The sequence below is a fragment of the Pogoniulus pusillus genome, chromosome 6 (assembly GCF_015220805.1).
Source record: "Pogoniulus pusillus isolate bPogPus1 chromosome 6, bPogPus1.pri, whole genome shotgun sequence".
NCBI lineage: Eukaryota > Metazoa > Chordata > Aves > Piciformes > Lybiidae > Pogoniulus > Pogoniulus pusillus.
The window spans coordinates 22,941,650-22,962,395 of NC_087269.1; the positions used below are offsets into that span (position 1 = coordinate 22,941,650).

The 20,746-nt window shown below is 40.7% G+C and overlaps 1 protein-coding gene across 1 annotated transcript in view; it reads left to right on the forward strand.

Moving 5' to 3' along the window:
* The first annotated feature begins 1,156 nt into the window (after positions 1-1,156).
* The window catches only part of ZSWIM8 (zinc finger SWIM-type containing 8), a 75,614-nt gene continuing 56,024 nt past the window's right edge, over positions 1,157-20,746 (forward strand). Inside the window, 1 exon segment of the mRNA XM_064144932.1 lies at positions 1,157-2,333. Coding sequence (XP_064001002.1) covers positions 2,156-2,333 — 178 coding nt within the window. The 5' untranslated portion in view covers positions 1,157-2,155.

Sequence of the window (20,746 nt, forward strand, 5' to 3'; positions counted from 1 at the left end):
CAGGAGGGGCTCTCAACCACCCCTTCACCTTCCCCCCTACCCTTCTCAACCTTACCCCAGTCCCAAGGAAGAATAGAGGTTCGGCCAGAGGTTTAGGAAGCAAAGTGGGTTAGCCCAAAATGGAGGGTGAGGTTAGAGAGATGCAGCTCAGCCAGCAGCCCAAATGAGAGTGATGCCGAGTGAGAGTGGTTATCTAATGTTTTTATTTCTTGTTCCTATACTTGTCAGCAAGACTATAAGCAAAGTAGACATCACCATTGTTTATTTTTTTACAGCCTATAATCTAGTTCTTCTCACTCTCCTGGTGCCTTTGGCGATACACGCGGCCACAACAGGCAAGCTTTTTACAGTCCCTTCAAAGCAAATCCGCCTCGCAGCTTCAGCCTCTCCCCAGGTCCACCCACTTGTTAATAAGCAGCAGCCAGACCCTAGCCGAGTACCATGGCCTTTCCTCCAAGACGCCTGCCTTCATAGTAAGCTAACTCGGATACCAGACGTTCCTTTTTCCACAGGCAGTTCTCTCAGCTCTCCCCTTCCTCACTGGCCCGGTGGAGCTGGTCTAGCTGTTGGCTCGACCCTACCGGGAGTTGTCACCCAATCCCGACCCGCAACCAAAACCCCAAGCTAGGCACCCGGCCGGAGAGCGCACCACCCGGCCGGAGAGCGCACCACCCGGCCGGAGAGCGCACCACCCGGCCGGAGAGCGCACCACCCGGCCGGAGAGCGCACCACCCGGCCGGAGAGCGCACCACCCGGCCGGAGAGCGCACCACCCGGCCGGAGAGCGCACCACCCGGCCGGAGAGCGCACCACCCGGCCGGAGAGCGCACCACCCGGCCGGAGAGCGCACCACCCGGCCGGAGAGCGCACCACCCGGCCGGAGAGCGCACCACCCGGCCGGAGAGCGCACCACCCGGCCGGAGAGCGCACCACCCGGCCGGAGAGCGCACCACCCGGCCGGAGAGCGCACCACCCCGCCGGAGAGCGCACCACCCCGCCGGAGAGCGCACCACCCCGCCGGAGAGCGCACCACCCCGCCGGAGAGCGCACCACCCCGCCGGAGAGCGCACCACCCCGCCGGAGAGCGCACCACCCGCCCGTCCCGGCACGCCGTGCGGCTGCAGCACCCCGGCAGCGGAAGCAGGAAGCAGAGCGGCGGAAGTAGGGCTCAGCTGGAGGGCGGGGTGGAGTGTCGCAGGTGAAGCTGGGAAGCGTCGAGCCATCTTGGTGCCCGCGCCGGGCAGAGACCGGCTGCCGCTGCGCCGGGACAGCGGCCCGCCATCGAGCTGGGCACGGGGGGGCGTCAGCGCGCGTGGCCCCGCTGGCCATGGGCACTTAGAGCCGCGGGGCCCAACCGCGACGGGAGCGACGGCGGCGACAGGTTGCCTCCCGCCCCTACCTACCGGCCACCAGAGCCGAGCGCTTTCCCCGCCTGCCGTCGCCCACGCCCCCATGAGGCCGGAGCCTCTGCCCGCCGTCCGCTGGCACCGGTGACGAGCCTCTAAGAGGTCACGCCGCCCTCATCGCGGGCGCCCCGGACCCTCCGAACCGTTTTTAAGCCTCCGCGAGCGGGAGGGAAGTTGTCGTTTCCCCTCCTCCCCCCCCCCCCCCAGCCTCTGCAGCCCCTTCTCGCCCTCTCTCCGGTTCCTGCGCCGAGAGTGAGAAAAGCACAACCTCAGGGAGACTGGCCCTGCGCACCGATACCTACTTTCCCCCGGTGGGAGCCCCGGAGAAGGAAACCGGCCCCTTCCCTCGTTCTCCGGCCTCGGGGCCACTGGCGTCGGAAGCTTTTAGACCCTCCGTGTGCCCGGCAGGCACCTGTCCCGCCTGGAGACAGCTCTCCTAGACTAACCAACTGTCCCCGTCTCGAGTACATTTTGTGGACATAAGCAATTTTTTTTTTTTTTTTTAAAGAATTTGTTGGTTGGGATTGGGGTTTGGGGTTTGGTTTGGTTTTGTTTTTCCCTGGGATTCTTACGAGCTACCCCTTAGTTGATTGCCTGTTTCGCCCGCCTCAACTACCGTTTTTTTTCCTGGTGGTGTAATATGAGAGTCGAATCCAAATTGAGATTTTAAGTATTGCAGAAGCCCTCAAGTCCATCCACCTCTTAAAAGTGAGCAGTGCTGTTTTCTTCCTACGTCGCCAGTCGGATGTGATGGATCTCATGTTCGCAGAGTGGGAGGACGGGGAGAGGTTTTCATTTGAAGACTCTGATCGCTTTGAGGAAGACTCTCTTTGTTCCTTCATCTCTGAGGCAGAAAGCCTTTGCCAGAACTGGAGAGGATGGAGGAAGCAATCGGCTGGACCCAATTCTCCCACTGTCAAAATGAAAGGTAAGATCATCTGGTTTCGTTGTGATGCTCTTTGGACACGTGGAAGTTGTGGGGCAAGAAGAGTTGGTGGGCGAGGAGATCTGCAGAAAGAAGGTCAAAGCTGCAAAGACTTAGGATAACTGTCAGGATAATTTCTGACCAGAGTTTGAAACTGGAAATTTAGTGATGATCTTAAGCCAAAGCTGTTTCTTTTGGGATTTTTCACCTGTTGTACAGTAGTTCTGCTTTCCTGAGTACATTTTGTGGGCTTACTCTTGGAAATCTGAAAAAAAATCTATGACCAAACTACAGACTTGGCTTTGAATAACTACATAGGTTCCCACTTGCTTTGATTGATGTACCCCGAGGTTTTACAGAGGTTTTTGTAACTGCTATGAACTAGTCATACAGATCCACGTAATTCGTCATTGCATAGAACAGTCTATTTTCCTTATTTATTTATTTACATTTGTCTTTTTTTTTTCTATTAAACTAACATACTTTCTTTGGCAGTAGTTGAACAAGTAGGCTTTAAGACTGTCACAAAGAAGTGAGCAAATGATGGTGTATCTACTTGGAGTGTTGTTACAGTTTATTTCTTTTGATAGTAATTTATTAACAGACAGGAAAATAGATAACAATAATAAAAAAACCCATATATCTAATAACTCTTTGCTTGAGTATTTTTTAAAAGTGCAACACTGTATCTACTTTATCTTGACCTATGTTGACCCTAGAGTCCACTATCAAACTCTTTCAATCCAGTGTCAGCAGTTTTCCTATTATTGATGACCTTTTTTACCATCACCTGCCTCATAAATATCCAATCTGCAACTGCACAACTTTGTTTGCATTGGAGTGTTGGCCTTACATGAAAAAAGAATGCTATGTTATGGGCAGTTGTTCACTTATCACTGCATTAAGACCAGAAACTACACTTTGCATTCACCATGGGCTTTCCAGAGCAGCTTAGATTTAAAATCTTTAGTAAATATAAAAACTATGCCTGGTCCTAGGTATTTAACTGCCTGTGTCTCCTGACTAGTCAAGTCTGGTTGAGGGTGGGACAAAACAACAAAGAAACCAAATACTCAAACCCAAACCACCCAAAACAAGAGAGAGGGAAATGCTGAATAGACATCCAAGTTGGGTAGCTCTCTTGGATCCTGCTGCTGGGACACATTGATTACATAGCATGGCACATTCTGCTGGTGTAATGAAAGGGAACATTATGCCATTGTGTGTTGCCATTATGTGTTGTTTTTTAAAAAGAAATAATATTTTTTAAAGCTTGGTGTCCTGAGCAGCAGAAAACATTGGGCACAGGGCAAACCACATTAGCTTCATGTTTTGCTTGTTGCATAAATTAACTTACTGAAGGAGGTGAAGTTTTGAAAGTATATTGCTGTGGGAGTACAGACAACTCTAGTTTGGCATAGAGATATGAAACTGCTTTGTACAGAACTACAAGTCACAGCGATGCTTGAAAAGGTGATCCTACTTGCTTGACTTGGAGATGTTTTCAGCCAGCTGTTCTACACTGTCCAGTGTATGACTGTGTGTCTTCCTTTGTCTTGGCCTAGTTCCTTTCTCTCTTGACTGAATTAAAAGCAAGCAGCTGTTACTCTCTGTCATCCACTTGTTGCATTAAAATGAGAAATCACTTAAGTAGATTGTACATTCGTCCTATTCTTAGTCTCCTGATGTAAGAAGCACAATAGCTAACATTATTATAATAACTGTAATTACTCACATCACGTTGAGGTGTTGCTTTTCTGGGTTCTGCAGTCCACATAGGCAAGGGCTGCATTGTATGTACTTGGATCACATTTTTTTAACTTTTGTCTGTTGAGAGATGTAATTCTTTTGCATGAAAGTTTAACAAAAGAGATGTTATTAAAGGATACAGATGCCTGCTTTAAGACCTTTGCGGCAAATTCCAGACTCCGATCAGAGTTATTTTGAGAAGTATGTGAACATGGATTTGCTGCACAAATATTTACCCTCTCCACAAAGTCACATACAATGTTGCAAAGACCGAACACTTAGGAGTACTTTACACAGTGAACTGCAAGCAAGTCTGGTCTGATGAGGGATCTGATCATCTGGGATCTCCTTACATTTCAGATCCCTGGTACAAATTTAATGATTTTTAACTCCTCTTTTTTGACAGTGTTTTTGTAGTCAGCAAAAAGTTAGTAATGGGAACTTGCCAGATCCTGAGGTTGTCAGTTGTGAGGAGTCTTCTAAAATGTCGTAATTATGAATTGAGCTGTCTGTTTTTATTTCCATAGTTTACCATTTTCCGTTGGCCTCAGCTATAGTTGCCTGTGTAAACAAAAAATGAGGTTAAACACTGAGTTCTCCAGTGTTAAATGCTAAAGGAAAACAAGATGGAGTATATTCAGTTAGCCTTTTTTCCAGTTTGGAGCTCAGCCTGGGTTTTGACTTGGAATCAGCCAGACAAGTTATGTAATAAAAAGGATTTCTAGCTTTTTTTCAGTTGTTTGCAATCTCCTTGTGAGCATTCAATTCTTCATTAATTAGTTCAAAGAGAGTCCCCCTGAGACTGATCAAAGTGTTGTTAGCTGGAGAGTCCTCTTCTTGAACTGCCCATAGACACCAATTACAGCTTTCTTTTTGCAACTTTTTTGTTTCTATTATGAATATACTTACTTTAAAATTAGCAATAAGGCTTGGGGTAGCCCATTGCAAATATACATAGTATTGACTGCAAAGGCTCAGTTTATTGGAAAGATGGAGAAAAATATCTGAGTTCCTCTAAAATGATCCTTCAAAAGGAATTCCTTATAAAATGAAGTGTCTTGAGTAGGTACTTAAGAAAATAGGACTGTAAGTGGTAGTTTTCACTATGATAAAGTCCCCTGAAAATCCTTTTATATTACTTTCTAAACCGAGTCCTCTCTTTAAATGTAGGATTGCTGATGTGAAGGAGGAATGCATTGCATCCACTTTTTGGATGATCTTGGATTTTGAAACTGCAGTCATTCGTCACTGTTTCACCTGTACTGAAATCCCAGAGGAAAATTCAAAGCATCCTGTCATGTTTTTTAACCTATATTGTAGGAATGGCTTGTTTTTTGGTAGACTACCTTGATTGCCTTTTTTTACTCATTGTTTGTTTTTGTTTTGAAAGAGTTTGATGCTTGTAACTGATATTTGGCCATTGCCTATATATCATTGATTAGCAGCTTTCAGAGGTACTAGACAGAAATGGGATTCTGCTCTGCAGTTAAGATGAATGGATTTTTTGAAGAGCAATGTTCTTGCATTGTATTCAGAACCATCAGGTTCCACAAGTTGCTTTGTGGCTCCAACTCACTCTGTTCCATATCAAATTACATCCCACCAGTTTGTTAATGAATTCACCCACTTGCGTTTTCTCCACTTTCCTGGGTAGACTTTTCTTTCTCAGAAACTGTTATGATCTTGTAATTTCCCGTCTCACTTTTTAGACCTGTCATATTTTTAATTTGTAATGGAAGTAAGCCTGCTGTTTCTGAAAATGTTTTGTTATCATGAGAGGATTTTTATGATGGAGATTTTAAGAGTAAATGTTCAAGTATGTTCACAATTCCCCCCAAATCCGTTGTGGCTTTGTTTATTCTTGAAAGCCTCTAAGTTCTTTCCCACTCTTAAAACTTTCTATTTCACAGTTTCTGAAGCGTAAACGTTTACCAAACACTTAGAAAGTTGCCATAAATACTGTATCTTTGCTAGATAGTGTGTTCACAATATTTGTTACTCAGTTTGTATTATTTATGCATATCAGCTTCTGCTGGAAGCATGCTGATGAGTTGTATTGAAACTATCTTCAATAGGCAGCTAGGAAGAAAGCTTGATTTCTCTCCCCTACCTTTCCATTACTTTAAGCTTGAAGTATTTTATATGTATTGCAAAACCCCCTCAGATTTAACTAAGAATTGATGTAGACAGTGATCTAGAAAACATCTCATTATCCAGCTCAAAACAATTTTTGTTCATCCAAGTGCCTACAGTGTTAAGTTCTGAGTACAGTGCCTCAATTATAAGATGTAGGGAGGGAATCACTGGCAAAAAGTAGACACCCTGAGGTGAGGGATACAGTCTGAGCAGTGTCTACACTGGTAAAATGACAGTGACTTGGAGAGCAACATTTCTTCCTTGGTACTGCCAGTAACTAATTAAGTTAACCCTTCCTCAAGTAGTAATTTGCAGTAAATGTCACTAGAAACATGTATTCTCTTTCAAATTTGTGCTGTGCTCTTCAGGCTCTTGTTCTTTTCGGAAAACAGTATTGGTGTCATCCAAAGCGTGTCTGCTCTTTGAGCCTGGTGAACCTGGAAATGAAGACTTAGTGGTTTGCTGCCATTTTGTTACTGGCTGTTACTGTGTATTATAAAATTACAACTGATTGATATTTTTTTTCTTCCTACCTTATTAGTGCCTCTGGTATTAAGAAGGAGATTATATAAACAGCTCAGGCTTATGGGAGGTACAGGTGTAATACACCTTATTTGTTGTGTGGGTGGGGTTTTTTTTTCAGTACAACACATGCTAAATCTGTTTGAGTCCAACTATATCTATTGTAGCATACCCAATTTCACTAATAACATGAGAACCCCTAAACAGTAACTGTTCAGCAGAAGCATTGTATAGCTTCCTTATGAGCTTTAGAAGCAACAGAATTTTAAAAATATGAATGTTGGTGAGAGGATATCGCAAATATTTATGAAATGAACACAGATTAGGTGTCCAAAGAGTAAATACAACCTGAAAGCGAAGGCTCAAATGGTAGTAGAAAATAGGTTTCTCATCCTAGTAAATGAATTGTGTCTTCCTCTATTCTGTAGTGGCTATTGATGCTGACTTGCTGTATTGCAGAAGCAAGAGGTCCAGTTCAGGACGGGATTTACTGGGTTGTAATACCAGGTGCAAAGGGGACATTGATTCATTAGAGCTGAGGACACCACAGGGAAACTCTAGACACAATTGTTTATCAAGACTGATCAGCATAATTAAATGCACTGTTTCAGAGCTGGGGTGCAGTTTTCAAAAGCTGTCTAGACATCTAAACTAAACAAAAAGGTGTCCTCACAATTGGGTAATATGTCTGTCTTTTGGAAGGATGACAAGTTGCATTATTCTCACATTTGTCCCTTCATTTGCATTTTCTTGTGTCTTTCTGAGATAACTGAATGTGTACACCCTTCTCTTCAGAAACTGGTACCAGAGAAACCACATGAAGAAGCAGTCACAAAAAGATGCTTTAATACTGCTAGGATATTAATGACCAATCCAGTTTTAACTCCAGTGATCTGAATTTTTCCTTTTGATAAGTTTCTATTCACCTCACAAGAAGTGTTGCATATTCTATTTTAATGTCTCACTTTTCTACTGGGAACTGTCTCATTTTCACCCATGTCATCCTTCTACTCAGCTTTCTTCATGGATTCCATAGATTTTTCTTTCTGTGTTTGTTTTCTCCTGCCTTTCACCTTGAGGAGGTCCCTGTGTTGCAGAATGACCAGAGATCACAGATGCTCTATTTGCATTTCATAGTGGCTGAAGCTACAGAGGTTGTTCTTCTGTGTGGCTTGTTTAACTTTGGATAAGGAAGGATGAAGTTTATGAGACTCCAGATTGTGCTCTGCCTTTGTTTCTTTTATCACTCTCTCTCTGCCCCCCCCCCATTTTTTTCTTTGTTTGCTTTGTTTTTTGTTTGCTTGTTTTTCTGTGACCTGTTCTTCAGTGCTGAAAATGGGAGATTATTTATATCTGTTTATTTTTTACCTGTAGGTAGCTAGGTCTGTACTGAGGTAAAAACAAAATGAAGACAGACCATCTCATGATTTCTCTCAGGCTGCACTTGAGTACTGAAGTGTGTGGCTATCTGGCCAAATGCAATTCAAGAATGTGATACAAATGTCTTCTGACTGTTGAGTGTTTCACACAGAATAACACAAGTTAAACCAATTTTTTCTTTTCATGCTTTTTAATGAGAGGTTTTTATGCTTAGAAATACTGCTGATGTCACTTATTTAAATGCTAACACTAAAAGTTGGCTTCTTTGTTTAATTTGTGTATTTGAATATAATCTGGTACTGTAAGTAGGAAGAGTAGGCAGAAGAGTCATTTTCTGTCTTTCAGCCAGGACAGAGAGCCCTGTGCTTTGTGTTGTGGCCTCTATGAAATCACCGATCAGTGAAGCAATAGGGAATGAAACTGAAAAAAAAAAATCTTGCAGCTTCTGGAATGTAACTGGTAAAGGCCAGGAGTAAGAAGATGAGACCACTTTTGGGTTCTTTTTCTGATAGATTATGACATGTAGGAGAAGATGCAATGCTTGTCCTGATCAAATACCTGGAAGACTTTAAAACTGAGCTTAATTACTGTCAGGATCTATTTTCTTTCATAGATTCATAGGATGGTTTGGGTTGGAAGGGAACTTAAATATCTAATTCCAACACCCCTGCCTTGGGCAGGGACACCTTTAGACAGGGTTGCTCAAGGCCTGATCTAGCCTGGCCTTAGACACCTCCAGGGGTGGGGCATCCACGGCCTCTCTGGGCAACCTCTTCAGTGTCTCACCATACTCACTGTAAAGAATTTCTTTCTAATACTGAGTCTAAATCTGCTCTCCTCAAGCTTCAGTCCATTGCCTCTCGTCCTGTCACTACAAGCCCTTGTACAAGCACTTTCTTGGCTTTCTTGTAGGCCACCTTCAGGTACTGGAAGGCTACTACATGGTCTCCTCTGAGCCACCTTTTTTTCAGGCTGACTCAATTTCAGAACCTGCATTTTCTGAGTCTGCTTTTTGCTGATGTTCTACAACATGTGTGAATCTTTGCAACTCTTTGCTTGACCATTAGAGACTTTTTTGCATGTTCAGAAAATGAAGCCAGACAGTCTTGTTCAGTAGGTGGCCATGTCCTAGCATCATGAATTGTGTTGTGCTGTTGCCAGTTCCATGCTCCTCTTGCTTTGATTTGGTGTTGCTTCTAGTCCTAAACAGTGAATTACCTGTATGCTTGGAGAGCCATCAGTTAAATGTGATTTAATACATAAGTATACAACCTTGGAGTTCCAGTTCAGTTTGAGGAACAGCAACAAAGCCATAGCATAACCTATATACAGAAAAGTAGCACCTTTGGTACAGTCTATGTTTTTTGTGGCTTTAGTGAGAAAAGTGAACTGACCCAACCTTTTCAAATGTAATATACCCAGAATAAAAATTATTCTGTGTATGACTTCTGGAAGTAAACTCACATGCTGTCTTGAGGCCAGGCCCCTTTTTCCTCTCTGAAGTAATATGTATGCAGTCAACATCTGTTTTGCAGCACTGGTGTAATAAGTGTGTTGAGCTTAATTTCAAAGCAAATGTACATTCAGTGGTTTCAGTTGCTCTGAAATGTTGTTAGAGTATTAGAGATGGTTTAAGTAGTCATAATGGATTTTTTTTGGTAAGGTAACCAAGTAATTTTTTCTGTAGCCTAGTTTGTTTGGCTATGATGTCTCGAGGCCTTTAAAAATAATTAAGTTACCCTACTAGCTACTGATGTTAACAAAGGTGTCTTTATATGTTTTTAAAATCTTGTAGAATTGAAGGGAAATGTCTAGGCATTAGTGTTAGTCTAGTGAATAGGAGAGAGTTTTTCTGTCCATATCAAGTTCTTGGTAGTTAGTGGTTGCTGAGTAATATAGCTTGTTCTAGTGTGCTGAGGAAGGGTTAACTCAGTGAATTAAATGTTAAGAATAGTCAATATGAAATCAGAAATAAAGATTTTTGATTCATTTTTTTTTAGAAAGGGAATGACAAGGCTCATATGGTAGTCTTTTAAACAAGCAAAGAACACCTTCTCTTCCCTCAGTATATCTTTGAGGACACAGAAATGGACATCAGTGGTTTGAAAAGTGTCTCTTATGCTAGTTACAAAACTGGGAGCAGAGCATTGTCTGATGTCCTAGTTAATACCCAGTAGTTTGTTCCATAGGAAGAAAGGAATGTACAGCTTCAAAAAATGTTTTCAATATTTTAATGAATGTTCAGAGTAAACATGTGGCTGTTTAGAGTATCTCTAATTAATCTGAGGGTTTTGTTTATTTTTATATTTTTAAGTAACATTTCCAAAGACTCAAACCCAATTTATTCTTTTGTTACTGAAGTATAAGAATGTTTATAAGACTTCTTTGCTCTTTTTAGACTGATGACTTCTCTTTGTCACCTATCTATTTTTAAGACTATAGAGCAGTTATGAGTGTAATTCAAAATAGCGACCTATCTAGAAGTTATTTTTTCAACTTTATTTTAATGCACTTTATCTGTATTAATTGCTTTCCTCCCTCCTGTTTTGTGGCATTCTTCCAAACCCTCCAAATGTAAAACTGAAAGCACATGTGTATCAATTAGGTAAAACATAAGGCCTAGATTTTTTTCAAAGACTCAAGAGCAGTGATCCATAATATATAAAATAATTAAAATACTGGTTATTATTTGAAAATCCCATATCATGTTTTTGAGTTACCTTCTCTGAAGTGAAGCTGTGTGGTCTGGTGCACTAAGTGTTAGGGTTACCAACCAGAAGATTCTCATATTCCATAATTCTATGCAACCTTTCTTCCTTTTGTTTTTCCCTGTAGAATGACCATAATGTTTGGGCAAGGCTAGTTTTTAACAGAAAATACCAAAAATTATGTCTTTGAGCACATTTCTTGATGGTGCTTTAAACATCAAAGGTGAGGCCTGTGGAAATGGCTCTTTTTGATTGTTTAATCTATATTTTCTTACACATAGATGAAAACATACTGTCTTTGAAAATAATGAAATAAAGGAGCTTAGTCAAGCTGTGATATAATATTACCTAAAAACTTTCAGAATTGTGTATTTTGAGAATTTTGCTATAAAAACTACCTGGTTTTAATAAAATAACATTGCTATTATGAATCATTATTAGTGTTTCTATATTGCAACAAAAACCTAAGAAAGCAGAAAATGTCAGTATTTACCAGTAGCAATTAGGAGAATGCTGAACATATTTAATGGAATATGTATGTTGATTTTTTTTCTGTATTTACTTAAATCTCTACTGGTATGTGGTTATCACTGAAAAAAAAATTGAAGCTGAGATGTTCTCTTTTCACTGAAGAGGGAAACCAGAAAAGATTGCAGAGTGGCTCTTTAAACAAATTCATCATCATTCAGCTGTTGTGAGTAGGGGAGGACCTGAGTATTATTTCTGGATACCATTTTTTTTTTCTGTGAGGTTTAGTTTGTGGCTGTGAGACATATAGTTGAGCTTTCAAGCTGCTTTTTTCATGTGGGATAAGGATTGGCATGTAGGAGAAAGGAAAAGAATAATGGATAAGATGGAGGGAAGAAGACAAAATCTGTCCTCAGAAGAAATCCTGTCTCTTTGTGGGAGAAAAGGTATATGCTGAAGGGGATAAGAGATTTGAAAGAATAAAAAAAACCCAGGAAGTCAGAGATAAAAAAACAACATAGAAGCAGTCCACATTTTTTACAAAGACATAAGTAGGTAGTATGTTAAAAGAAATAATATCCAGAAATTGTCTGCAAGCACTTGGAGTCTTTATAGGAAGGCATCCAGAATCATACAGTGGTTTGGGTTGGAAGGGCCCTTTAAAGTTTGTCTAGTCCAACCCCTCTGAAGTGAGCAGGAACATCTTTAAGTAGATAGAGATCTCTAAAGGTGTTGCTTTGAGCATGTTTTCCCAGCTAGAATAAAGGAAAAGTGAAGCGAAGGCAGTCAAGTTACCATCTCAACTCTGTTCTAGATACATTCATTAAAAGAATGCCTATATGCAGCCAAGCTTTTTTCCTGGCGTCTTGTCAATGTATGTGACAGAACAAGATTATTTCTTGAAGTATAGAAAAGGTTGCTGCACCTATGAATACTGAGCATTGTATCACAGTATCACCAAGGTTGGAAGAGACCTCACAGATCATCAAGTCCAACCCTTTACCGCAGTGCCCAAGGCTAGACCATGGCACCAAGTGCCACATCCAACCTTGCCTTGAACTGCCCCAGGGACTATGTTGAAGTCTGTCCGTGTCTGGTTTCTGCTCCATGTTTACTGATCTTAATATATGCTCACTGCTCTTAATATATGCTCACATATGCTTGAGTCTGTATCACAAATTGTGATTCTCAAGACTTAACCTCTAATCTTATTCTTTTCTATGTAACTGCACTGGAATTCTTACGTGGTAAATTTGTTCTGTTTTGTCCTGTGGAGAATGTACCAGCATGAATCCTTGATGTTCCATGTTGGAGGCCAAGTGAATATTTTGATGATGGCTTCAATGCCCAAATTCCATGTGTTTAGGAAACATTGATTCCTGACATAAAAATAATTGGTATTTGGCAGTTAAGCTTCACGGTAGTCCTGTTGGTAGGTTGGTATGTAGTTAATAGGTGTATAAATGAAATTACAACTTTTTCTGAGAATCTAATACCTTCATGGAGCCTATAGGGTGTTTAGTAATATTCTGGAGCTGTGATTGCATACTGTATGCAATTCCATTTCCTACCTCACATTTAGGTGAGTAAATGGTGAGATCAGATAAAAAGGGACACACAACTGTGTGTATGTAAATTTGTTTGCTAGACCTCCAGGTGAAAATATTTTTAGCTTACACCTACATGTAACTTTCGTGTGTGGCTTGAATAGAAGGTCATGGGATGCAAAGAAGTTTGTTTTATTTGGAAGTTTTCATTGACTGATTGATTGCATTTAAAGCAGTAGCGCATGGAGTCAGCTAAACCACTTATCCTTTTGAAGGACAGGGAGTTAGATTTCCATGGCTAGTTATGAGCAGCCAGTATTTCAAGATTTCTGCAGACATTTTCAGAGGATGTGCTGGTGGAGCACCTGTGTAAAATGACTCTTTGTTCACCAATATGGTTAGATGGTCATAGTCCATTTATTTCCGGTGTTACAGAGACTTATATGCTTTCTTGCAAGAGGCGTGCACAACTTAAGATTGGTTACATATAGAGGGTACAGGGTTACATGTGAGGCATGGATAGGGTAATATACCATAACAATCTGAGGGTCAGCCTCTGAGGCTGGCTAACTCTGCCCACATGGAGCTGGCACTCCACCCCCTGCAGCTGCATGTGGGGGGTGCTACCCAGAGCCTGGTGTCTTAACTCCCAAGATGGGCCTAAGGACACTTCCCAGCATGGGTTGCTCATGTTTATAATTTCATGTGTTCTGCTAGCAAGAATATTCTCCAACAAGGATGGTTGACTTTGCTTTGGTCTTGTCATGTTGGAGACTTCTGTGGAGATACTATGCATTTGACTAAACAAGTTCATGCAATGGACTGTAGTTAATCAGTCCCTCATAGTTTTCCAGTGCTGCTTTTGTTGCTGAGAATTGTAGACGTGCTTGTAATTAATTCCCCTTCTGCAGACATTCTGTAGCTGCCTACTTGTGCCATGTGTACTTTGGTGCCTGGTTTTGTTTCCCCCTTTTGTGCTTTCTATAGGTGATGCAAGGGAGATGGAAGAGAATTTATATCTTGTAGGGGAGAAACTTTCTCCAGCCATAAAATACTAAGGAGTGATTGGATGGATGACTGACTTTGAATAAGATGAAATGTAATTGCTTCAGGTTGACAGCTTGAGGAGGGCTAGGCACTGCTGGCTTTGGGAGCCTGTGTGCCACAACTGTGATTTAGGCTGGTCAGGGTCTGCTGTGCTGCACCTTTGAACTGTGGTGAAAGAACATAGAGCTGAAGGATGTTGCTGAGTGGGTTTTGTAATCTTTCATAAAGCTGTAGACCTGGAGTTAGATTTGGAGAGATGTTTTACATAACAAGAGAATATAAAAAGAGAAGTCAGGTAAGATTTTTTTCAAAAGCATTTAGATATCTAACTTCTTTTGACTTTCCTGTCTGTGAAACAGATTTTTAAACCTGTGGTGGTTTCCTGTTGGTGATACTAAGATCTGATATCTTCTTTTAGACCCTGACAGATGTTTAATTTTTTTTTAAATTACCCTAGAGGTGAGATTGCCTCATTCTTGATCTATTCTTCTCAGACAATAACGCTCCTGTCAGTCCCAACAAAATCGGCCTGATGATCTCATTCTTACATGCTCAGTAATGCAGCTCTTCAGTGGTTTCCAGTGCATTTGTTTGGTGGCCAATTGATACTGCTCTGGGATTTAGACATGGGAAAAAAAGCTGGTTAGAGATTAATTTTGCCTGTAATACTAAAAGATGGATACTAATGGTAGAAAGCAGCACATTAAGTAGTAGTGGTTGTATGGTGTTTAGTATGACTGGAAACTTACCAATACTTCTTGACAGGGATTGATCCTTAGTTGTGATGCTGTCTGGAATCATCTACATTCAGAAAAATGTCTGGTCCTTCCTGATCTGTGAAACTTGCTTTTCCTTCCCGCCCGCCCCCTCGCCTCCAGTAGGCTACTGGAAGTAATGTGGAATTCTGCGCTTTTAAAATACCTTGCATGGGGCAGAAAGGGGAAACAGTGTTAGTACTGAGCCTTGCTTTCAGGAAATGGGAGGTGTTTGATGTCTGTGCTCTGAATGCACAATTGTGGTTATGTGGTATACTTTCTTCATGGGCTGAGAGAGTGAGGAGTAGCAGTGCAGGGGAAATTACTTGCCTGAAGCTGATCTTCTTCATCAGCTGTAGGGTTATTCTGAATGCAATCTGCCCAAGTTGTCATGAAACCTTGGCCAGCACTGGCATGAATACAGTGTTTTGTAGCACTATCTGTCTTGCTTTAAAAAAATCTGCTGTTCATTTTAGGATGTCTAACAGCTGCTGGTTGCTTACCCAGGCTGCTCATTTTTCAAAATTAATTTTTTTTTTTTTAGGGAGGGAAATGCAAGGGTGTTTGGATTAAGAATTTTCCTGTCTGCATTTCCAGAGGAGATTGTCAAGTTGTGAATGGTGTGATGCCTGCCTTATACAGGTATTACAGTTTAGGATCTCAATCATGTTAGAGTGTGTGAGAGCTGAGGAAAAAACTTACCAGCGTTTTGCTATTGAGATGTGCAGCTTTTGAAGAGGTAAATAGTTCTCACCTGACATAAAGAATCAATGTAATATCAAATACTCCAGTTCCATCAGCAAAGCCCTGTGCAGGAGATTTTCACAGTTAGTGCATAAGGACACGCAATAGACTTTAGTGGAAAATGCACCTTTCTGGTCTTGATTTGCTTTGTGTTTGGAGAGGTTGGGACATTTGCTCAGAGCAGATGTATTCTGTAGGTGAGTTGTAAACATTTGCAACAAATTCTAGTGTGAACTTAGGAACCTATGATTTTAGAAATATAAGTTTAGTGATGGAGGAATGTGCTGATCTTTCTCTCCTGGAGTCAGGAAACCAAGTCATGGATTTTGGTTTGAACTCCCCCCATCAGATATTTTTTTTAGGTTATGAAATATAACTTCCAGCTTTCCAGCTCTGTCTTGTCCTGATGTTCCGAACTTGGTTCAAGTGTTTGTTTTCTAGAAATCTGATTTTTTATATAGTACTTATGATGCTTTAAGTACAGAAGGAAGTCAAGTTCATAAAGGAAGAAGGGAAATCTCTTTTTCATCCAGTGCTGAAAGTGTTTTCAGATGTGCAGCTCTTTGTCTGTCCACCAATTCAAGGAGATCTTTGAGGGATGATTCCCAAGCAGGTTATCTGCTTGACAAGTAAAATTTACTTTGGCGTGTCAAAACTATTTAGTCATGTTTATCAGTAGTGAAAAGAGGAATAACATAACAGGAGCAGTTATTTTTCTATTAACATCTCATGCTGCTCTGAAGAGAGAATTCCTTCAGATGTTTTGCTTCCAAAAGTGTTCTTGCTGACAGAGGAAGCCACAGATGAAGTTGGCAGCTGCTCCAAGAAGATGTACTGAGAAGTTTATCTCCATCTTCATTGTGGCTTTGAGGAACTGTTGTTCCATCATTTTTAAACAGTCTGTTGCAGAATAAATTTGCCTTGTTTTTCTAGTATAGGTCTGCTCAGCAGTACTAATCTCCCCAGAGTTCCCCTGGAAATGCCAGTACTTCATTATTTGGTTTAATTGTAATTTCTCCCTATTGATTAAGTTGTGGCAGGACTGAGGACTGTTCTCACATGAGGACTATGACAGACACTGGTATTTTATGGGATGAAAGAATGTTTCTGATTCATTTTGTGGAAGTTTCCAAACAAAGTTGTATTTGGATCTTTGAACAAGGTGATACAAGTACCTGGTTTGTCAGTCAGAGGGCATTTAACGTGCTTCATGTTCTTGTCTGGTGTGATACAGGGCTGGCAGGTCTGATTCTCAGGAGAGAAGTCTTATTTGGAGAGAGTGTGGGAGGAAAAAGGAACCATTTCCCCACAAATCTCTAGAAATCCAGGGAAAGTAAATGCTGCATGAGTTAATGAGCACTGTGTAGGCTAACATAAGAGCCCTTGCTGTTCATCTTTGTGCATGTGATTGTTTCAACATTGTTTTAGCTTTAAGAGAAGGGGCACTTGAAACTAGAGATTCTCAAAGAAATATTTTCTGAAGTTAGATCATGACCACTTTCTACAGCAATAGAAAGTTTTTGCCAACACATGAGCAATGTTAAGTCAGCCTTCCCCCTCTTTTTTTTCTTTCATTTTTAAGCTCTGTATGGATGTAGAGAGTGTAGAAAACTATTGCAAAATGGATTTGTAAGAATTTGTTACATTAAAAAAAATATTTGAAACAAAAAAATAATTCAGAGGACCAGAAGGAGAACTGTCAGCCTTAGCAGGTTTATAAATGCTGACAACTGGAATAAAACACCTGCTCATCCACTATGAATCTACAATGTGATTTAGAGTTCTAGTGTGCAAATCTACAGGCCTTGCATACAAAACAGAAGAGTGTAATTTTTTTGAAACATTGATGTATTTTAAAGAGTACATTAATGAGGAAACTATACTTTTCTTCCTAAAATGTCTTAACCTTGAAGGCAGAAGTCATGATGTCAGGATGCATTTATGCAGTCTTCAAATGAATATATTTCTCTCATTTTCGAGGGAAATGTAAATACAGCAACAAAAAGATGGTTCAAGCTATTAAGTATTTTGACTTGCCTGTATCTGCAAATTGAGATAAAATTTGACTCTCTGCTTTTGCTCTAGGTGTTGGAGAATTTGATGGTAAATTTCACACCCTCTTGTGATAAAAGAAAACTTTTTGCATTGGATTAATAAAAAATAATCCCCAAGCCATTCTTAAAATGTCATCATGCTGGCTGCAAGGGAATTGATGTGGTAGTAGTTGCTGCCATTTGTCAGTTAAGTGTGAGGTTCCTGATTCTGGATTGCAATCTGCTCATTGGGGATTTGTATTTTTAAGGATTTTTGGCTATGAATCTCATGAGTCTTATCCAGTAAATGCTAATGAAAAAGTTCTGTTGCTCGTTCATCTTCTCAACTGTTTTGTACATAAAAACGTCATTCTGTGGCTTAGGGCTGAATCACTTGATCCCTATTCTTGTCTTACCTAACCTTCTTGATCTGTCACAGCATGTGAAGAACTTGCAGATGTGAACTCTAGCAGAGGCTACTGTTCCCTGTTTGTTGTTGCAGCTAGTTTTGTGAATGCTAAAGTTTTTTGCAGGGAATTGATTTGGAGTGGGTAGCATCTGAAAAACAAAAAGCTGACTTGGTACAACAGGTGTTCCAGTGTAAAGGAATTGCTAGTTTTCTTAGGATTGGCACTCTGAGTAGTTGAGGAACCGGGAATGTTTATCTTCACAACAGTTTCCTTAATCTTTATAAAGAAAATAAACTCCTACTTTTTAGCAATACTGTGGTTCACTTGTTTTTTTCACAGGGAACATTGTAGGTTTTTTTCTCTTAATATAAGATGGCATGGAATTATCAATCTGAAGCAGAGAAATGCTAATTGAAGACAACGTGGAATCAGTATTTGGATACTCTTCTGTGGCTGTAGCTTTTCAGATGCTTCATTCTGCACATAGCCAAGCTGGACCAGAACTGGGTGCATGGGGCAGCTTTTTTTGTCCATTCACCTGTCACAAGACTACTAAAGGATACTTCACCATTTTTGTGTATTATGTGCTAGTTCATTGCAAGTGTGCTGTGTTTTTGAATGCTGTGTGGAGTTTGGGTAATTGCATGGGAGAGATCACAGAAAACATCCATTTGAAAGGGACTTCAAAGATCATCCAGTCCAACTTTTGACCCATCACTGAAGGGTTGATACTAAACCATGTCCCTGTGTGCCTGGTCCATAGGCTGCTGAAACACCTCCAGGGATGATGACTCCACCACTGCCTGGGGCAGACCATTCCAATGTTTGGTAACCCTCTGTGTGAAGAAGTATTTAGTAACATCCAGCCTGATATTAGCTACTCATCTCATAAGTCTGTGTTTGAAAGCCACAAACCATCAAGCAGACAGAAATGTACCGTTACTGCTTATACAAGTTAAAAGTGTAGTAATTAATTTCTGAAGATACTCCCTTGATGATGACTTTGTAGGACTGGGACCTGCCTGGGCAAAATGTCAGTGTAATAGGAAAGAGACTGGTGTGGTGTGTCTGTGACCTACCAGAATCAGTTCTGCTCTTAATTCAATACCTCTTTGAAAAGTGAACTGAAGTTAATAAGTCTTGTGGACAGAGCTTTAAGTAAGAAATGCTTTTCAAGGAAAATATCTAATTTTCACATTTTTCAACATACTTCTATTGCATACCATATGATTTACCCTTTGTTCAGAGTTGAGTTTTTTACACTTTTAAAAACATATTGCATTTTATAGAGTGTTGATTATTCAGTAAAATGGAAGAAGAACAAGAAAAGAAATACAAGTAATGGCCAAAGTAGCTTGGATCTATTTATTTGAAATAAAGAGTTTATCTTTAATTAAAAAGCTTATTTTGCATTTGCGATATTTAACTTGGGAAACTTAAAGTACATTCAGAGCATTCATCCCCAAGTATTACTGAGTTCAAGAAAATTTCAGAGATGAAATATTCTGATGTTTCTTACAGAATTTGAGACCTGAAAAAATATATATATCTGTGCTATATATTTCTTAAAAACATAAACTCTCTAAAGTGAAAAAATCTTTAAAGTGAAAAAAGAGCAGAGAATGAATAAAACCAACAGCAAAATTTTAAAAGAAAATGCATGAAGTTTAGGAAACAGTAAGAAACCAAATATATTAGAATTTTGATTTAGGTGTGTGATGGTTAAATATAATACTTGATTTCCTAGCCCATATTTGAGAGTTTTCTTGGTTTTAAGGGATATATCACTGACTGTGATGGTTAGGGTGTTACCTGCCCTCCCCCCACTTTGCAAATCACCCAGACTAGACTCAGCCAGCTCAAGAAATTGAATGAAGCTTATATTTACAGCTTAGCACAAATATACAAGCAGATATTTAAAATATATACAGTTATATACAGAAATATACAAGTTAAAAGGTAATACAGAAACACAACTCCCCTTCCAGAAACGTGAGTCCCCAGGAGGGGTCCCAAATGCCCTTCCACCGTCTCTCACCCCTCTCTACCTTACCCCAGATGTTGCCTTGTGCCCAAGGAAGAATGGAGGGTTGGCCAGGGGGGTTAGGGAGCAGGTGGATTAATCAGGTTAGGTTAGAGACAGAGAAATGCAGCTCAAAGCCCAAGCAGTGACCTATGTTTGGATTCTTGCTCTTACACATCTCAGCAGGCCTATGAGTGAAGTAGACATCACCATTGTTTCTCTTTCACAGCTTGTGATCTAATTCTTCTCACCAAAACATTCTAGCTAGCTTCAAACTAGCTCAATCCTCCCCTATTTCAATTAGAGTATTGCTGATAACTAGCTGATCTAATCTAAACCAGAATTTACATTAATGAATATTACAAGATCAGTTCACACTTCATTTCAGCTATCTCAGATGTAGGTGATTCAAAAGCTCAGAAAACAGCAGTTTGTCTCCTCACAGATGAGATGAGAACAGGGACTCCCAGGTGACATGGGGTTCATGCTCACATACTGTAGATTCTCTTAGTAGATTCTTTCATTGTTGGACGCTGATGGTACCTAGAACAGAAAACACCTAACAGCTTGTATTATACATGCTGAATTTAGACTCTCTCAGCTAAGGCTAGATTTCTCTGTGGAATACACTGCATTTCACCGTTCTCCTGCGTCACCCAGTAGGTGTGACCAGAACCTTCAGCAGACACCACCCCTCGGACAGGTTTCCCTTTGCCTGAAGGAGAAAATACCCAAACAGTTTTCCCTAACAGATTCTTTTCACATACAACAGGAACTTTATCACTGTCTACTGTCTGGACCAAATCTGATTGTGCAGGTCCTGCTCTGTTTACTGAGCCTCTACTATTTACCAACCAGGTAGCTTGTGCTAAATGTTTGTCCCAGTTTTTCAGA